The 19303-nt window shown below is 55.1% G+C and overlaps 4 protein-coding genes across 4 annotated transcripts; 3 read left to right on the forward strand and 1 right to left on the reverse strand.

Moving 5' to 3' along the window:
* Positions 1–459: 459 nt before the first annotated feature.
* On the forward strand, positions 460–4302 carry COL26b_001571 (uncharacterized protein; the record flags this gene model as incomplete). Its single annotated transcript, XM_053174519.1, has 7 exons — positions 460–549; positions 932–1010; positions 1099–1565; positions 1621–1805; positions 1857–3900; positions 3952–4078; positions 4130–4302. The coding sequence occupies 7 exons, from the start codon at positions 460–462 to the stop codon at positions 4300–4302; spliced, it is 3165 nt and encodes a 1054-aa protein (XP_053041450.1).
* Positions 4303–7051: 2749 nt separating this feature from the next.
* On the forward strand, positions 7052–8559 carry COL26b_001572 (uncharacterized protein; the record flags this gene model as incomplete). The annotated part of the gene is made up of 8 exons (XM_053174520.1): positions 7052–7108; positions 7158–7187; positions 7401–7449; positions 7507–7661; positions 7731–7768; positions 7831–7968; positions 8020–8439; positions 8499–8559. 8 exons carry the CDS (start codon positions 7052–7054, stop codon positions 8557–8559), a joined length of 948 nt encoding a protein of 315 aa, XP_053041451.1.
* A 771-nt stretch (positions 8560–9330) lies between these two features.
* Positions 9331–11050, forward strand: ISN1 (IMP 5'-nucleotidase; the record flags this gene model as incomplete). Its single annotated transcript, XM_053174521.1, has 5 exons — positions 9331–9355; positions 9407–9442; positions 9676–9834; positions 9897–10202; positions 10263–11050. 5 exons carry the CDS (start codon positions 9331–9333, stop codon positions 11048–11050), a joined length of 1314 nt encoding a protein of 437 aa, XP_053041452.1.
* Positions 11051–12167: 1117 nt separating this feature from the next.
* Positions 12168–13913, reverse strand: COL26b_001574 (uncharacterized protein; the record flags this gene model as incomplete). Its single annotated transcript, XM_053174522.1, has 1 exon — positions 12168–13913. One exon carries the CDS (start codon positions 13911–13913, stop codon positions 12168–12170), a length of 1746 nt encoding a protein of 581 aa, XP_053041453.1.
* Positions 13914–19303: the final 5390 nt, after the last annotated feature.

Here is a 19303-nt window from a genome sequence, read left to right on the forward strand (position 1 = left end):
TGATACTTGTACTTGCACCCGGCGCCGCCCAACTCGTCCAGTCTTTTCTGCCACCCGACCTCTGGAGCGACCCCGAAATCCAGCAGCGACTTCGCATTCACTCGGCGACCCCTTCATCCCCTGACGCCTTACGTTATCCCGCCCACGATACGCCTGGACTCACTGCTACTACAGTCTTGTCCCTCCCCAACTAACTACCTACCTGTCCTGCCAAATACATAACCAACTACCACCTAGATAGGTACGGGCACGCACAAAGGTACCTCCCGCCTGTACCTCAACTCAGGTACCTCCTACCTCTACCTTACCTGTCGACCACCGCCGCCGTGGCATGCCCCGCCATTTCGAGGCAACACAGACGACCCGCCCAAAATTTTGTCTTCACCTCCCGCACCGCTTTCCTTCCTCTCAACTCCTATCCCGCCTTCGCCTCGACATCACCCCGTCAATTCACCCAAGATGGACACCACGGCGATTCGAGGCCTCCTTGCGGCCAGTTTGGACCCCGATGCCGACACGAGAAGGAGGGCTGAGATCCAGCTGAAGCAGGTACGACAACTCTCGTTTATCTCCAGTCTCCCACCACCCCCCGATGCCGTCCAACATGGACGTCGTCCTCCTTCCTGGCCGTCCCCCCTCCCCCACGAAATGGCCCCCCTACCGCTCCGAACCGATCCGCACCATATCGCACGCACGTACTGCACATATCACACACGCCCATACCAGACGCAGACGCACACGCACACAGATGCCTACACGTCCATGGGTGGCTGGCTACCTTCGCATCGTTGCTCTACGCTTTGTGCTGCCCGCTCCGATGAAGACGCCTACAGTGCCGAGCGCTTCGGGGCAGGAGGGCGGATGGACTATGCGCACTTAGCGACTCTTTGTTGAACCGGTTGACTGACATCATGTTTCTCTGCAATTATAGATCGAAGAGCACCCGGGGTTTATGGACGTTCTCCTCGAAGTCCTCCAGAACGAGCAGGATAACAGTGTACGACTATCAAGTACGTTGACGAAATACCCCTCCTTGCCATCGCCTCGCTTCTCTGGCACCACACATGCAGGTATACTAACGCGCTCTCCGCTCTACAGCTGTCATTTATATCAAGAACCGCGTGAACCGGGGATGGGAAAAGTCGGATCACAACCCCAACGACACACCAATCGCCGAAGATGAGAAAGCGCGCTTTCGCGACCGCCTGCTGCCCATCATGGCCGCCTCTCAGGGGCTGGTCCGGCAGCAGCTGATTCCCGTCCTCCAGCGCATTCTGCATTTCGATTTCCCCGAGAAGTGGCCCAACTTTATGGACTACACAATGCAGCTCCTCAACACGAACGATGCCCCCTCCGTCCTCGCCGGCCTGCAGTGCCTGCTCGCCATCTGCCGTGCCTACCGATTTAAGTCTTCCGACGGCGACAACAGAGTTCACTTTGACAAAATTATCGAGGCTAGCTTCCCCAGACTGCTGGCCATCTGCAACGAGCTGGTTGCTCAGGAGAGCGACGAGGCTGGCGAGATGCTGCATCTGGCTCTCAAGGCGTACAAGCACGCGACCTGGGTAAACACGGATGTCTCTGCATCTGATTTGGTGCCGTTGGCTGACAGGATATTAGCTCGAGCTCTCTGCTTTCCTGCGCGCGCAGCAGACCAACTTTGGCTGGTGCACCGTTTTCCTTCAGACCGTTTCCAAGACGATCCCGGCCAGCGCCATGGTCGACGACTCATACGAGCGTGAAAAGCACCACTGGTGGAAGGCGAAGAAGTGGGCGTACTTCAACCTCAACCGCCTGTTCATTAGGTAGGGTCTACGCAAGAGTCGGGCGTTGAAGGTTTTGCTGACATTGCTTAGACATGGCAACACGCAATCTGTCGCCAACACCAAGGACGAAGATGCGGTTCGCTTCGCCAAGGAGTTCTCCGCCACGATTGCCCCCGAGATTCTGAAGCACTACCTGCAGGAGATTGAGAAGTGGGTTGCAAAGACAACCTGGTTGAGCAGACCCTGTCTGTCCTACACCCTCGTCTTCCTCGACGAGTCCGTACGCCCCAAGGAGATGTGGAACCACCTGAAGCCCAACCTTCAGAACTTGGTGACACATTTCGTGTTCCCCGTTCTCTGCCTTTCCGAGGAGGACATCGAAAAGTTCGAGGACGAGCCCGATGAGTACCTCCACAGGAAACTCAACTTTTACGAGGAGGCATCAGCACCGGATGTGGCGGCTACCAACTTCCTCGTTGGCCTGACCAAGAACAGGAGAAAGCAGACCTTTGAGATCCTCAAGTTTGTCAACGCCGTGGTCAATGAGTACGAGCAGGCGCCGGATGACAAGAAGAACCACATTGCCAAGGAGGGTGCCTTGAGAATGATCGGTACTTTGGCGCCTGTCATTCTGGGCAAGAAGAGTCCCATCGCCGACCAGGTCGAGTACTTCCTCGTCCGCTACGTTTTCCCCGATTTCACCAGTCCCCAGGGCTATCTCCGTGCCCGAGCTTGCGACACGATCGAGAAGTTCGAGCAGCTCAACTTCCAGGACCAGAACAACCTCCTCACCATCTACCGCCACATCCTCGACTGCATGGCTGACGTTGCCCTGCCCGTCCGTGTTACTGCTGCCCTCGCTCTGCAGCCCCTTATCCGTCATGACATTATCCGCACAAGCATGCAACAAAGCATCCCTACTATTATGCAACAGCTTCTCAAGCTCGCCAACGAGGCCGATATCGACGCTCTCGCCAACGTCATGGAGGACTTCGTTGAGGTCTTCGCCACTGAGTTGACGCCTTTCGCCGTCGCTCTGAGTGAGCAGTTAAGAGACACGTACCTTCGCATCGTGCGTGAGGTGCTCGACAAGAACAAGGATAACGGCGACGATGAGTATGGTGACTACCTCGATGAGAAGAGCATTACTGCTCTTGGTGTTTTGCAGACCATTGGAACTCTTATCCTTACTTTGGAGAGCACTCCTGACGTTTTGCTGCACATTGAGGCTGTTCTCATGCCCGTCATCCAGGTCACCCTGGAGAACAAGCTGTACGACCTGTACAACGAGGTATTTGAGATCATCGACAGCTGCACATTCGCTGCCAAGGGCATCTCCCCTACCATGTGGCAAGCTTTCGAGCTCATCCATGCTACCTTTAAGGCCGGTGCGGAACTCTACCTCGAGGACATGCTGCCTGCCCTCGACAACTTTGTCCAGTACGGAGCTGGCCAATTGGTCCAGAAGCCAGAGTACATCGAGGCGCTCTTCTCCATGATCTCTGACATGTTCAACGATAACAAGGTTGGGGGCGTCGATCGTATCTGCGCCTGCAAGCTGGCCGAGGCGATGATGCTGAACCTGCGTGGCCACATCGACAACTACGTTTTGCGCTTCATTGAGTTCGCCATGAACGTTCTCAACGCCCAGGATGTCAAGGTCAAGGCCTACAAGATCCACCTCATGGAGCTGGTCATCAACTCCATCCACTACAACCCCATCCTCACTCTGCACATCCTCGAGACCAAGGGATGGACTAACAGATTCTTCAGCCTGTGGTTCGGCAGCATGGGCAACTTCACCAGAGTCCACGACAAGAAGCTTTGCATTGTCGCCATCTCTGCCCTTCTCAGCCTCAAGGCTGATCAGGTTCCCCAGAGCGTTTCCGTCGGATGGCCCCGACTGCTCCAGGGCATCACTGAGCTGTTCAAGACCCTCCCGGCTGCCATGAAGAACAGGGAAGAGGCACTCCGTGACGATTACCACCTCGAGGCCGGCACCTACGATTACGGCGACGAGGATGAGTGGGCCGAAGACGAGGCCAACTGGAACGTCGAGGATGAGCCTGAAGAGGAAGAGGCTACTGAGGCCCGTGATGAGAGCACGGCATACCTTGAGTTCCTCAACGAGGAGGTCAGTAGGAGCCCATTTGCTATTAAAGTCATTCGGACTAACTGCTATCAGGCCCAGAAGTTCAGCCGCGGTGTCGAGGACATCGAGTCTGAGGATGACTTGGGCGAAGATAGCGTTCTTCTTGAGTCTCCGTTGGACAAGGTTGACCCTTACCAGCTGTTCAGCGCTACTTTGATGAGTAAGTGATGGCTACAGGTCCTAGAATGGCACATGACTAACAAACGTGCAGAGATGGAGGAGGAGCAGCCTCAGTTCTATCAGTCCCTGGCTTCTCATCTGACCGCCGAGGATCAGGCTGCCCTGCAGGGTGTCATGCAGAAGGCCACCGAAAATGCCCAGGCCGCCCAGCTGGCCCTTGCCCAACAACAAGGTGCTGCCCCCGTCAACGGCGGCGCCAGCTAAAGCCCTACCCGCGATTTCATCGATGACCGAGCCGGGCCCCTCCACGACACGGGGTTTTTTTCTTCTTCCCGAGCAAGAACGTAGTCTTCTCTGACCGCCCCGGTATGATGACGTGAGAGGGAGACGCGAGATGATCCGAGTGAGCCGCTGCCGCTACGCACGCCGGTGGACATGGCGCGCAAGTGCCGAGGAGTTGTTGTGGACGAGCGGTCACAGGAGAAAGATTGACGAGGCAAAGAATTACGATTATCCCCATCCCCTTAAGAGTACAAGAGGCCCCAAAAAGGAAAGATCTTCAAGAGCATTAGAGCGTGCAAACGATGGCTGGAGGCCAGCTGGATATGAGAGATGATGATGCAGCGGGGAGTTTTGGTAGGTGCTCAGAGCACGGCTTCCCCCTATTTGTTGTCTGTGTGGGAAGCCCAGGGGAGGAAAAATAGTCTTGTTGCAGCTTATTAGGTGTCAATGAGGACACTTCGATTGTCATCATGGCCGTCGTTTACTGTCGGCAGGCATAGCGCTGTGGGAGGCCTGCGTGTGGAGGTTGAAGCTCATGATGTCAGAGTTTTCTAGGTAGTTTAAATTCCCCCAATACTTCAAGAATCAGAATCAGTTCACAACCACCCGTCTCTTTGCCGTGTCTTATTGCGGGAGAGTAGTGATATCAACGATGATATCAACTCATAGCTTCATGATTCTGTGGCTTCGTGTTTCCGTTAGTCTCTGTTGTCTCCCGAAACCTTTACCTAGTGAAAACGGCTACATGCTCCCGGGCAGTGTTGATCTCGGAAATGATGGCTTTGCTCGCTCACTAGTCATGGTATAGTTGGCATTTGCCAAGTCAGACATGCGTCCTTCGAGAGGTTAGGTTGCACATTGCCCTTGATCATGGCGAGTGGAAGTTCTTGCAGATAGGCAATCCGCTAGAGGGCGGCGGGACGACTATTATGGCTACGGTGCTACCAGACGATATTCCTACCTTGTGGCGCACTTGACGGATTGCGCGGACCTCATTGACGCAAATGCGATGAACCACGTAGATGCTTCTCATTCCGAGCTGGCAATTTTGTTCACTGCATTTCGAACCCGCCTCGTAGGTTCGAGTTTGGCAACGAAGGTGGGATTGCTCCAATCCAGGATTGTCGCTGTTGCTCCTTCTGCTTGCACCTGGGAACAGTGCAAAGTTGATTGGGCAACTTGGGAAGTACAAACAAAGGCTTGTAACAGCGGGCATTCTAACAGAATCGATTGGCAGAGCAAAAGTGGTTCACCTCTGACGTTTCTGCGCTTTCGTCTGTGATGGCACCATCAGAGACTGCAGGTTGTCAATCGAATAAGCCTCCTAGTTTTGTTTTCGCTTTGGGGGGGAGGGGTTTAGATGATATCAACACACCAGGCACGAAACCGTTTAGAAATATAGGTTAGCTTCACTCTTCACTGCATTTTACAACCGGCCCGAAGTGTTCTAAGTGTATTGAGTTCATTCAAATAAGAGTTGCTCCGGGATCCCGTCCGCTCTCCCATAGATAAATAAGCCTATGAGCGGGGGAGGACGACTGGAGTGGGAAGAGTAGCTAAAAAAGCAAAAATACATACAACACCGGGCATTCGCCGGTCGTCACCGACCCGACTACTACTCCAGCCCTCATTGGCTTATCTATGGGAGAGCGGACGGGATCCCGAGTTTTCCAATGGGTATGGTCGTATGTGATGAAATGACGGAGCAAAGTCAATCATATAGTGTGCGACACGGCTTATGCGCAAGTGATACCCTGCCCGTTGGGGTTCGGCGCATTTGACGAATCAGATGGATTTTGAGGTCATTCAAGCTTTCGGCGGATGGCGTTGGTTGACTGAAGGCTATTTTGAACATGTTAACTTGAGGTTGGCCATTAATACTGACTTTTTGGTGAATGTCTCTCTGGCAGATATTCTTTCCACGTCGACGTGTGCCGCGGTTGTTCCCAACGTGCTGCATGGCAGGCAATATGTTTTGCCCACTGTCCCTGGATTTAGTACCTCAGTCGTCGGTTTGCCCATTGCAATCAGCAACTGGGCCGCAGGTCAGAATCTCAAGGTCTAAAAGTCCATGCTACTCATGGGATTAGCTCTACTGTGATTCCAGCTTGTGGTTGTGGCGTCACGGGAATATCTGAAAATGTCCCTAATTCAAACCAACACCGAGAGGTGCGACTGCAGAACCCTCGGGTTGCGAGCGTGCGGTGTTTCGTTCGCTTCAGGCGGCAGCCCGACGGTCAGGTTCTGTTTAGCATGGAGAACAGTTGCCATTTCCGGTATGTCTCTCGTGTTTCTTCACTGGCTACCCTGTCCGCGGAGGCGGGCGACGGAGCCGAAAGAAGAGGTGCAGCGCAGCGATATCTGGACCGGTCCAAAGGCGAGAGCAAACATGCAATCAATACGGGTGTTTCGCTTACCTTTTTACCCCTGCGAATGTTTTCCCATTCGCCGCGGAGATTTCTTCAGCTCCACACCGATCGCTGCAAAGAGGTAAATGTGCCTCGGCGCGCATATGCATGTTGACTTCCGTTGGTTCCTTCTCCCTGGTCGACGAAGAGGGGGGCCTACAGGTAGGATTGTCTGGCCACCACAAAAAGGATTGTCCACCCCTCCGAAATCCCCAGGAGCCCCGTTCGTTTTCACATTTGAATTCAAGGTTTCATCCAGTATCGTACTCGGCAGTTTGATCTCAAAACTTCGTCGAGATTCGAACGCAAAGCGATCGTTAAACATGGCTGAGGCTGAGACTCGTGCGATCGACCACGAGGTGGCGATCGCTGCTGATGAGGTACGCGTTGCTCTTTCGGATGTTGTGGATCTGCTAACAATGTTACCAGGTGACCGATGATAGCGCATCGGAAGTAGGAGTAAGCTTAGATTGCCTCTCCTTTCGCCTCCTGCTGCTGCATTATGCTTGAATTCGATCGCTTATGCAGGGTCTGCCCAGAGTCTCGCTTCTTCAAGCACAAGTGTGACCAGTTCTCTCCTTCAATACCGAATCGAGAATGGCAGAACCTATCACAGTTACAAGGAAGGGAGTGAGTCTACTTATTGTTGCTTCTAGGGATCGCAACTCACAGATTCCAGAATATGTCATGCCGAACGACGCGAGAGAGAGCGACAGACTAGGTATCTCTTGGACAGCCGAGAGTCTCTCTTATGAAATGGCTGACGAGATAAATGCAGATTCCCAACACGAGCTCATGATCTACACACTGAGGGACAGGCTCGGCTTAGCTCCCCCATGCGACCCCAAGGCTAAGGTCGGCCGCGTCCTTGACGTGGGTACGGGCACCGGAATCTGGGCGGCTGACTTTGGTGAACTACACCCTGAGGCTGATGTAAGTCATCCACGTGGAAACTACATTACAGTCGCTCGATTGTTCTCTAACTCGGTCTCTGCGTCGCAGGTGCTTGGCATGGATCTCTCTGCTCCGGCGGCAGAATTGTAAGCATGCGGCTGGTCCTATGACGGACCATTTTGCTAAGCTAATCATTGATATGTTCCAGCGTCCCTCCCAACGTCAAGTTCGAGATTGATGACCTTGAGGAGGATTGGACCTACTCGCGCCCGTTTGACTACATCCACCATCGACTCCTCAACTCGTGCATCAATGATTGGCACGCGTATCTCACCAAGATCTACGAGTGAGGCTCCTGGTTGCCTTTTCCATACTCTTTACATTGACAGCAAAATAGAAACCTCGTGCCTGGTGGTTATGTCGAGCTTCAAGAGGGCGAGATCCACCTGAAGTCCGACGACGATACTCTTCCCGCCGATAGCGACCTGGCCAAGTACGCAGACCTGATCCAAGAAGCCGCAGAGAAGGCCGGCCGCAAGTGGCAGGACATCCGCGACGTCAAGGCCATGATGATCGAGATTGGCTTCGTTGACGTCGAGCTGTACTGCTACAAATGGCCAATCAACGACTGGCCTAAGGAAGAGTACTACAAGGTCCTCGGGACCTACAACTGCGAGAACACCTCGAACGCCTGCGAAGCCATGTCTATGGCCCTCTTCACCCGTGTTCTCGGATGGTCGCGGGACGAGGTCAACGTCTTCCTCATCAGTGTCCGGAAGGATCTGAAGAACCGAGCTTATCACGCCTACTTCCCAATGTGAGTGTCTTCTCGAGGTAGACTTTTCTTCCTGGTGAGCAGTACTAAAGAAGCATCAGCCCCATCATTGTTGGACGCAAGCCAGAGGCCAAGAAGACTCCTGCGAAGACCGATGCCTAAACGGGCAAAACCAGGCATTTGATAAAGCATCCATGATCTCTATGACGTGTCCACAATCAGAAGGAAAAGAAACGTTGGACAGCAAGAAACTCGGACTCAGCTGGGATCGAGTGTTTCCTGGGAAATGACTGACGAAGCGATGTCAGGACTTCAGCACTACTCGCTGCAGTCAAGTACATGGGCACTTGCCGCAACCCTATATAAGCCACTCATGTCTTGCATCTTAAATGTTTTGATAGATCAGCCAGAAAAGAGTCACACATATCTTATCGTCTTAGTTTCAATTACACTAAAGAGGGGAAGTCGTCCAGGAAAGCGGCCCAGGCCAAGTCAGGTGCAACAATCACAAGGTACAGGGATGGCGGGGAAAGCTGCCAGCGCCGCGTTAGTGGTTGGCGCCGAGCCCAAACCGCGGGTAGCGGCGGCCTCCGGGAGATGGTTTAGCGGGATCCGACCCCTGATTACTGGTGCATTCCGGCGACAGCTGCAGCGGTGTCGCGGGGCGCCTGGGCTCTGCAGTTGGTGGTGGGGGGATCCACCTGTGGAATCTCAAGTGTCAACATCACTTCACCTCTTGCTCACCGTGTCAACTTTGACTACAGTTTCTCTCTTTTCCCTCTTCTCAACCTCTTGAATCTACCAATCTTGTGTGAAAGCGTACTAATCGAGTGATACCCGGATCGATTAACTCAACCCGGGCACCTAGCGTCAAGACTCTACCGACCTAAGAGACACCTTACCCCTTCCCCGCCCATCCTCGACGCAGCCAACATGACGACCAGATACAGAGTAGAGTGTGAGTAACTCCTTCCGGTATTCGTCTATCATGTAACTAATACACGCTCAGATGCTCTGAAGACTCACAGGAGAGATCAATTCATCGGTAAGACAACACCAGTGATGGTTCTCGGCAGCCCGTCCCGCAGCACGTATCCAAGCACTTCATGCCAGCTTCACCGACCCCCTCTCTCACTAGCAAGGGCCGAGGTATCACCAAGCTCATCACCGGGCAATTCATCTCAAACAATATCCCGGATGAGATGAGAACATCTTCAAAACCATTTGCCAAAATGTCATCAAAAACTGCATGAAACGACTCACTGACATGTCCCGCAGAATGGATCAAAGGGCTCCTCGCCGTCCCCTTCGTCCTCTACTCTCAACCCACCGGAGTATTCGACACAAACACAACAAACGTGGACCGCATGCGCGAAGAAGCTCACCGCCGCTACGCCGAGATCTTCCGTGACGTCGAGCACATGATTGACGACCACAGTAAGCCTCAGTCTCACTCACTCATCATCGGTCACTCATTAATGCTCCCTTCCCCCGCAAAGTCGGCCGCCAAAACGAGACAAACAACCTCCCCTCGAAACTAAAGATGCTTGTCCCCAGCGCGGGGCCCTTCTTCACCCGCCTGCCCCTCGAGGCGGCCTTCAACCACATGGATAGCAAGCGGTATATCTCCTCGCGCCGCTACGTCTCGCCCTCGTTCAACGACGTCCGTCTCATCCTCAACTCGGCCCAGATCATGGCCGTCACGGCTGGGTCGCTGCAGCTCGTCACCTTCGATGGTGATGTCACGCTCTACGACGACGGCGAGAACCTGGAACCCTCCAGCCCCGTCATCCCCCGTCTCCTCGGTGAGCAGTCGCAACATCCTCCCCCTCACCGCTGAGAAGCATCTAACACCCCTCCCGCAGACCTCCTCCGCAAAGACATCAAAATCGGCATCGTGACAGCCGCGGGCTACACCACCGCAGACCGCTACTACGCCCGCCTCCACGGCCTCCTCGACGCCATCGCCGCCTCGGAAACCCTCACCCCAACCCAAAAAGAATCCATCGTCATCATGGGCGGCGAGGCCAACTACCTCTTCGAGTACTCCGCCGCCTCCCCGCACCGCCTCGCCCCCGTGCCGCGCGACCGCTGGCTGACGCCCGAGATGGCCGCCTGGTCCGCCGACTCCATCGCCGCGCTCCTCGACGTCGCCGAGGCCGCGCTGCAGGACTGCGTCAAAACCCTCAACCTACCCGCCACCATCCTCCGCAAGGACCGCGCCGTCGGCATCATCCCCACCGACCCCGCGCTGCGCATCCCCCGCGAGTCGCTCGAGGAGACGGTCCTCGTCGTGCAGAAGATCCTCGAGCTCTCGGCGCTCGGCAGCCCCAACGCGCAGGCGGAGGCGGGGGAGCAGCACGGCGGCGCGGGGCGTCCTGGCGTGCCGTTCTGCGCGTTCAACGGCGGCCGCGACGTGTTTGTGGATATCGGCGACAAGTCGTGGGGCGTGACGGTGTGTCAGCGGTGGTTCGCCGCCAAGGCCGGGCAGGCGGACAGGCCCATCGCCGGGGAGAACACGCTGCACATTGGCGATCAGTTCTTGAGCGCCGGCAGCAACGATTTCAAGGCGCGGTCTGTGGGAACGACGGCGTGGATTGCGTCGCCGGCTGAGACGACGGAGTTGCTTGACGATCTGAACGAGCGGGTTTAGACGGACGGACAGATGGACTCGAAGGGGGGGAGGAGGAGAGACCGCAGCCGCATGAAGAGCGACCTATTACTGCAGGTGTGGGGCTCATCTTTTCGAAGAGGGCTCACCATGCAACAGGGATGATGGTGATCGGAGGAGGGATAAAAGGGCCAGGTCCGGGAGAATTTGTTTTGGAGAGGGGATATGCATTGCCTTGCCTGTCTGTTTCTTGGTGCATTTTGATTTTGCCAGACGGGTGCTACTAAGGGAAATGGAGGGATAGGGAAGATTGCATTGCCTCTATTTGTAGTAGAGGATTAATTTATGACTTGCTTGCTCATGGCGCAAAACACTTCATGAGCTTCCGACATGCAGCGGTGGAGGAGGATGACTATATTGAGGCCATCATGATGATGAGCAAAACGAGCAGGGGCGTGAGCATCAACATTGGGGATCACCAAAAACATGTCACATGTCAGGCATTGTTTCGCACAAGGTTGACAAAAAGCGGCCGTCAGTGGCCGCATGAGCAATGGTATTTTGTATGACCAAACACTATATTGCCCTTTGTCTTTGGTGGCAACAGACAGCTTTGAAGCCGCCATTGATCCAGTGTCATTCTACCCCACCTCCGTGTGGTTGGCATCTCAGTCCAGCCATGACCACTTTCGCTCCGTGTACTCCTTGCCTTCTTGGGCGCCTTACAATCTTGGTTCGAGACGTATGCGCCGCGGTACCCATATAAAACATAACCAAGCCAAGTCATGAGGATTCCTTGTCCTCTGGGGGTATTGTGCATTTTGTGTCGAAACCATCAAATCCGTCCCTGAAAAGTAATGTTGCTCCGCGGGGCACTGGTCATTTCATCCAGTCGCCCCTTTCTATTGCCGTGGAATCGAAACGCAAACCGCTTGTCTCGCGGGAATATACAAAGGAAAAGTTGTTGAGGCCGGTCTATTCTGGCGACCTATGCCAGGTAGTTGATGGAAGCCCATAACTTTGTACAGAAGCCCGGGACCGTATGTGCAGAAGGGGATCCGAGGATTATGAAATGTCTATGCGTTGTGTTGCGTCTGTAGTGTCGTGGAGACTAGCTCCAAATGAAGAAATGGAAGCGACGAGAATGCCTCGTCAATGTTTAGAACATGGAGCCCAGAGGCGCGCCAAAGTTGGTGCTCTTCTTAAGCTTCAGAGGAATGTCGACCTCTTCGATCTTTGGCTGAGACTCGGAGTCGTCGTCTTTGTCGATCGTAGAGCCAATGTCGCTGGCCGCGTCGGTGTCAGCCTTGGCACCGAGGTTGTTTTCTTTCTGCTCCGAGGAGCCAGCCAGGAGATCATCGGTCGAATCCCTCATACAGGTTGGCAGGGCGTCCTCGCCGCGACTAACGTCCTCCAGCTTCTCAGACAAGCGGCGGAAGAAGATTTCGTCGTGAGCCGGAATGTTGCGGATCATCAAAGGGCCCTTCAATCCAGTGTCGTCCGTTGCCTCCATGGGATACTCCTCGTAGTCGTCCCCGAAAACGTCATCCTTGACATCGGACGACTCGCCTCTAGCCCTGACGTCACAGAGGGTTGCTGGGTTGGAGCTCATGTCCGTCGGAGCCAGAGTAGGAGTAGAACCACCGGTACCATCAGCAGCAGTGGGAACCTCAGTGCCAGGCGCAGTTCCCAAGTGAGACAACGAGTGACTAGGAGTGTGGCCGGCGTGCATTACGAGCCTGTCAGTCTCGGGCGCCGCGAGAACTTGCATGGTTTGCTCCTTGGAGGGGCTGCTGCGGCTTGCCTTGCCAGGCTCTCCGGGAGGCGACACATTCCGAGATGAGTTCTTGGAGTTTTCCGGGGTGACGCCAAAGTCGGTAAAGGTAGGCTTCTCAATGGCAGGCACCTTCAGAGGAACACCTTCAAGTTGAGGATTGATAATCTGGATGTCGACGATGGGAACCGGTTCCTCATCTTTGGGAGAAGCAAGGAAGTCGACGGCGTTGCTTGTGGTGGGCTGCATATTGGGGTTGAGGGGGATGAATGGCGAAGACTCTGGTTGTCTTGTGGGAGAAATCCTGGAACTGCCGGGGCTAATAAAGTGAGATCGGACTTGGGCCGGCGAAATGGAGGCTGAGGCAGAGCCGTTTGTTGGCCTTGGCTCGCCAGTGTGAGTGCCGTGAGAGAGGCCGAACCGCGCGTCATTGGGGTGCGAGGAGAAACCTGGGAAGGAAACTTCTGTGGGGCACTCGGCCCCACCGCCGCTTGTTCTTGTTCCTGTTCCTGAAATTGCAACAGTGACGCCGGCAACTTTGCCTGCCCTCTCTAGCTCGTAGCGGTGCAGCGCTCCTTGCAGCCGGTTCTTGTCGCCTTCGATCAGCGCGACTTGTTGCTTCAATAGGCGAATTTGCTCCAGCAGGTCCGTCTTCTCTGCATCCCAGGCGGAACGCTCCTCTTCCATAATGACGCGCTCCTCCTTGTAAACCTCTTCGACTCGCTCGCGGTTGGCTTCCATGTACTTGCGCTCCGCTTCCCAGGCCTCTCGAATGCGTGCATTTTGCTGGGCGAGTTTGCGAATGATGTGTGCTGACGCTGGAGCCGAGGCTGCATCGGCCGAAACGGACCGTGGGTGAGGCATGCCGTTTGTTGATACCCTTCCGACGGCGGGATTGAGACCGACGACTTGATCTAGGTTCGTCGGCGAAAACGCCATGGACCTCGGCTCGTAGGGGTTGACACCGGGTTGGTAGTTTGAGCCGTTGGCGCCGTTAAAGCCGTTGGGGAGGAGGTTCGGGGAGAGGAAGCTCTGCGGGTGACGCACTGCGCCAGACGACTGAGGTGAGTAGATGGAGGTTGCTGGGTTGGACGTCGACTTGGTGTCGAAGTAGCACGAGGAGCCGGCCATTTTTGACAGCGACAGTGGTGAAATGACGGCCGAGGGTGGCATGTTGGGATCGTGGTCGGTGAAGCCCGAGGGCAGAAAAGAATCGGAAGCCAGCATGGTTGCCGGCCGTGGGATAAGTCGAGGTAATTAGTCTGGGTTTTAGGCCCAGGAACGCAGCATCGAAAGTAGTGGTGCACTGGGCTGAATGTCTTGGGGGTGTGCCTGCGGCGGCAGGGAGCGAGGCGATGCAGGATTCGCAGGTGACAGTGCAGCGCGGTCGCAGGGGGATGACGCAAAGCTGTTGAATGGCTTGTTAGCGCAGTTGCTTTTTGGGGCGGCGGCAGCTCCTTTGAGCCGTGCTCTTTCCGCCGGGCGCCTTCCAATGTATTGTTTTTTGCCCTGTGATTCTCGTTCCCTAGGGAGCTGGAGACCCCGCGGATCGCATGCCAAAACTAAATCAAATGACTTACAATAGTTACTTTCTGCGGGCGGATTTGATTGTGTATGAAGACTGCGTAATGTGTATTTGATTGGTGCGGGCGAACTTGGAAGGAGACCAGGTCTGTGGAGGATGTATTGGCGCTGGAGGTCGGTTGGCGTGTGTATATATGCGTGAATCAAGGGCTTGTGAGAACCCGGAGATTCTTGTCGAGGGATAAGGTTCGTAGTCTCGTATGGTTCAGTCGCGATCCAGGTCACAACATAACCAGTATAGTAGCGGGTGAGTCATTCGCGGTTCGGTCGTGAGGGAGAGGAGGAAAGAAGAAGGGTGCGGCGAGGGGCCAGGAGTTATTGTGAAAATAATAATGGGTGGTGAGCTGTTGCGGTGGTTCAGTCCAGTCAATTGAGAAGAGGAGGTGACCAGGGTGACGACGGGTTCTTGTTCTTGGTGTCCCTGGTAGGTGGTAAGGGCCTTGGTTACTTGTAAGGACCTTAGGTTGGAAAGGTAAGGTACTTTACTCCGCAAGGTCAGGCAGGTACCTCGAGGTCAGCCGGACATAGGTGAATTTCGCGGCTAGTGGTGACGGGTCGAGAAAGCGGGTTCGCGGGTCGGGTGGATGTGGACACTGGATGAGGGTGATTGTTGGCTGAGGTTGGGGTTGGGCTGGACCGCCTTGCTTGCTTGGGCTGGGGGACGGGCAAATATGGGAAATGCAGCAATTCGATCGTTTCGGTAGGGCAGCGGTTATTGTTATTGTGGGCGACTGACTCCAGTGCTCCACGTCCCATGCCGGACACTACCGCCTCTTTTTGTCCCTCCTTCTTGAGTTTTCTTTTTTCTCCCCTTTTTAGCTGTCGTCTCGGGCGGTCTCTATCGCTCTCGTGACACGCGATCAGCCGGGGAGGCGGCAGATCAAGGGTCGTTGGGGGCGGCGCAGACGGTAGGGTACGGTACAGTACGGTGGGTGGATAAATGGGACGAAGGGGTCCTGTAGAGGATTGGCGGGATGTGCAGCCCGTCGGTCGCCAGACGGAACGGTTTGCCTGGTAGCCGAACGCCCCTGTTGTTGCGACCTGCGCCTGCTTCCTTTGGAGCTGGACCCTGAAGCTGAGCAGCCCAAAGAGGGAAAGGAAACGCTGCTCGATTTGTCCGTCGGGACAAAAGCAACGGGAGGAAAGGTCGTTGACAGCTCAGAATGCAGGAGGCCAATCGACGACCACCCTAGAGAGACAATCGGCTGCCTTTGTTGCGGCTGGCCTGGGCTGGGCTGGAAGGGAGGGGACAAGACGAGCAAAGTTGGGGTAGGCGTGCCGAAGTCGTGGAACCAAGATGGTAATTGGTGGCAATATATTCGGTTTGGCTGGCCGGGGGGCTTGCTACTGGTAATGGAAAGTAAGTACCTGCCCTGGAGTACAATGCTCCTGTGCAAGAGAGCTAGGAAAGGTAGGTAGGCAGCTAAAAGAAGGAAATGTATTCGACCATTCGGTAAGGGCGGGAAGACGGTTGAAAGAGAGCGGATGAAGAGTTGGAGAAAGTGAAGGGGGAGTCTGGGAATGAGACGTATGAGAAAGTGGAAAGCTGACGATGCTAACTACGAATGAGAGTCCAAACTCTCGATAGAGGAAGAGTCCTGACCGGAGACTAGATGCGCCCCGCAGCCTTTGGGGAGACACTTGATCAATCACATGCGCCTGAGAGAGGGAACAACTGAACGGAAAGCAACACCTGAGAGTGTCTGTTGCTTTTTGGCTTTAGGTGAGCAAGCATGGAGCAACAGAAATAACCCGAAGTTGCATGACCGGTGCAATACGAATCGCATTTCCCAGAATCCCTCGTCCCCCGTCCCTTCTTTGCCCTTCCATCTCCCTCGACCCGGCTTAGCCTTTTTCCTTACATGAGCTCCGATTAATTGTCCATCCACACTTCATCGCCGCAATGCTAGGTAGCCAAGGCACGTAGGGCGGTACTTGATGCATCTGCTAGGTTCCTTACCTCTACACGTGTACAGTCGCACACAATTGGGTAGCTTCATGCCAAAATCGGGGTCCTCCATCCTCCATCCGACCCTTGTCAAGGTACCCGTACCTACACCACGGACAAAGTCTCCTACGCCTGGCTGGCTGGCGTCTGGAAGGGACGGGAGATGAGGACATCAGAGATGGTAGGGTGTGCCTCAGGTTCCTGATTGCGCATGGCATGCCTGCCTGTTCTGCCAAACAAGCCCACGTCCGTTTCATCTTTGACCTCAAGTTGCTCAAAGAATACATCCGTGACTTGGGGAGCTCGGCTGGCTCTCTGGCTTCCCATTCTTTTTGGGATACCAGGCTTGGAGGCTTTCCGATTTTGGCGTCGGGATGGCCTTTCCTCGTTGTCCATTGCTCTGAGCGCAGGTCTGTCAGCCCGCCGGACACCCCAAGAACGGCATCGCGGGGGTCGTTTCAGTTCCCATTTGTGTCTTCGTCAGCTCCCCCGTCTGCCTGCCTCACGCTCCGGATGGTGAGGCTTTCAAAGTTCAGGCACCTCTACAGATACCACGGACTCAAACACGTTCTCGTCGTCCAAACCGTACAGGGGACAGCTGGTGCATTGGATCGAGCTGGTGTTTGAGTTCCAATCGGGGAGGGAGCGGCTTCGGGCCGTGTGGTTTGACTGATGATTCAACTGACTCTTGTCCGCTCTTTGTGATGGACGTCGCAAGCCCCTCGTCCCTGGACGTGTCCACGTTGCTTCAGATTTAAGGTACAAAGAAGTCATTGGAAACGGGCGTGGAAAACGCTTGCTTGCTCTCGTTTGACACGTGAAGAGGCCCTGGCCACCGCTGGTTTGTGCTTGTGCCGGTGCCTCTCGTTGAGCCTGAGAGCCGGTTGATGCGACAAAGCATACCCGGTACGTATTGGTCATGGTTCGAAACGGACGGGAGCTGTTCTTGCTGCTCCGGAAGTCTGGCCTGCGTTCCTGGACAGCATACATTGGCTGTACTTGTCTTCCCCGCATCGTCATGGTGGTGAGCCAAGTACTGCGTATGCTGTCGGTACGTAGCTGCTAGCAAGCCAATCAGCTGGCTGCCCTGTCTGGAAGAGTGCCGTGCCTGGGACGCGGAGCCCGTTCCTGCTGCTCCTTCCCCCCTTCTGCTTTCGCTGCAGTGGTTGGACACCCGCCGAGACGTTAGTCCGGGGCGATAAGATGCTTCGACCACGTCGTTCGCGATTGCATCTATTGGATCACTTCCTATTGGTTCGGCTTCAGTGGTCTTAGCTTCCCTACGGAGTCGGGTCGGAGGGGCAAAGGGAAAGTGACTTGCGTCTTGTGCCCCCCTCTGTCCTGCCCCTGTGCAACACGTCGACAGCCCCTCAATCTTGAGAACTCATTCCTCACAATTTGATACTCTTTTCGGACTCATCTAGGTGCAGTCCAGAGGTAACGCAGATAACGCGCAGTACATGATGAAGTCATCATTCTTGCCCAACGACTTGCCCAGCTCTTCGGATACCTCGCTCTGCCTCCAGCTCGCTCGCACCTTCAGGGCTAATCCCAACTCAGCCATGAGCTAGACAATTATTAGGGTCTCCATGGAATACTAACCGACACCATCGACGCCGGGCTTTCTGCTCCGTCAGGCTGACCTGTGTCCCGCCTAGCCGCAACAAAGGTACTGGAGCCACGCACGCAGCACTGGCTGGTCGATTCGGTTTCAATACGATACACTGCGCAGCTTGAGGCCTTTGACTCCCTGGCTCCCAGCCCTCAACTCAACTGTCACCATAGGCCAGCCCAGGCGTGGTGAGCCCGGACGCAGTGTCTGGACCGCGAGATAACGGGTCTCGGCCAGCCAGAAAGAACTACTCAGGGCGACTGAGACGAGCGAACCTTGGCCAGGGCGCGACCTCACAATCTTGAGTTTCCATTGCAATGGCGAGAGGCAAGCCATCGAGAATCTGCGTACGTCACAATCACCAGCAGCCAGCCCACTAGGCCGCAACCACCAGAGACAGCATCATTCTCTGCTTTGCTGCTTGCAGAAGCCCCGCCGGGGCAGACATACAGGCCCGCATGTGAATGATTGCAGATACACCATGGACAGTGAAGATCCAGCACGCACGGGAGATCTGGCAGTCCATGTGGTGCCGGTAAGCCTGCTCCAAACTTGCGACGAGACGGACGGGAGCGGGAACGGAGCGGGAACGGCGACTGGCCCTTTCACCATCTGCGTCCTTGTCCAATGCGAACGCTCCGTCGACGATAGCCCCTCAACAGTGGCAGCCCGAGATTGACAACAAGGCGTTTCGTCCCAAGAAAAGATCCAGAAATAAGCTGCATACCGCCTTACAACTCCGACGGGCGACTGCTGCAGCTCCTAGGGCCGGTAACACCCAACCGCCACGTCGGCCAGCGTCGCCTGCGTGCCTGAATCGTCTCACGCCAACAGCCCTCACCGGCGTTCACGCCACCGGATTGGGACTGACGGGCGATGGGAAAACCACATGGGGCGCCCGTCTCTCGCTGTCAGATGCCAGCCACAGCACCTTACGTTTTCTTGTTCCTGAGACGACTGGGGCGGTGTGGCCCTCCGGAGCTTGTTCTTCTCCTTTCTCGGCCAGGTTCCAGGATCGCTGGCCAACCAATGAATGTGTCTTTCGGGATATTTTTCTCTCGCTCAATCGATCGGGCCTTCTCTGAACCACACACGGATCCACTGTCTTCATGCCCATTTCTTCAACTTGCTATCTCGACCCTCGCAGTTACCGCAATTGTTATTCGGGTTACCGCAATTGTTATTCGGCGCAATTCCTGATGCCGCGATACTCGTTGAAGAAAAGCAGTCTCCGTTGACGAGGAAGCTTCCTCACATTAGCGCTGTCTGGGATTCATTTGACGCCTTCGTCACTGCCCAGCCATTGTCCATTTAGCTTCGTTGCTGTTTTTTCGCCAGTGGTCTTACTGGTTCAGACGGATGGAAAGTCTCGTCGGT

The sequence above is a fragment of the Colletotrichum chrysophilum genome (assembly GCF_026319265.1).
Source record: "Colletotrichum chrysophilum strain AFK26 chromosome Unknown scaffold_7, whole genome shotgun sequence".
Classification (NCBI taxonomy): domain Eukaryota; kingdom Fungi; phylum Ascomycota; class Sordariomycetes; order Glomerellales; family Glomerellaceae; genus Colletotrichum; species Colletotrichum chrysophilum.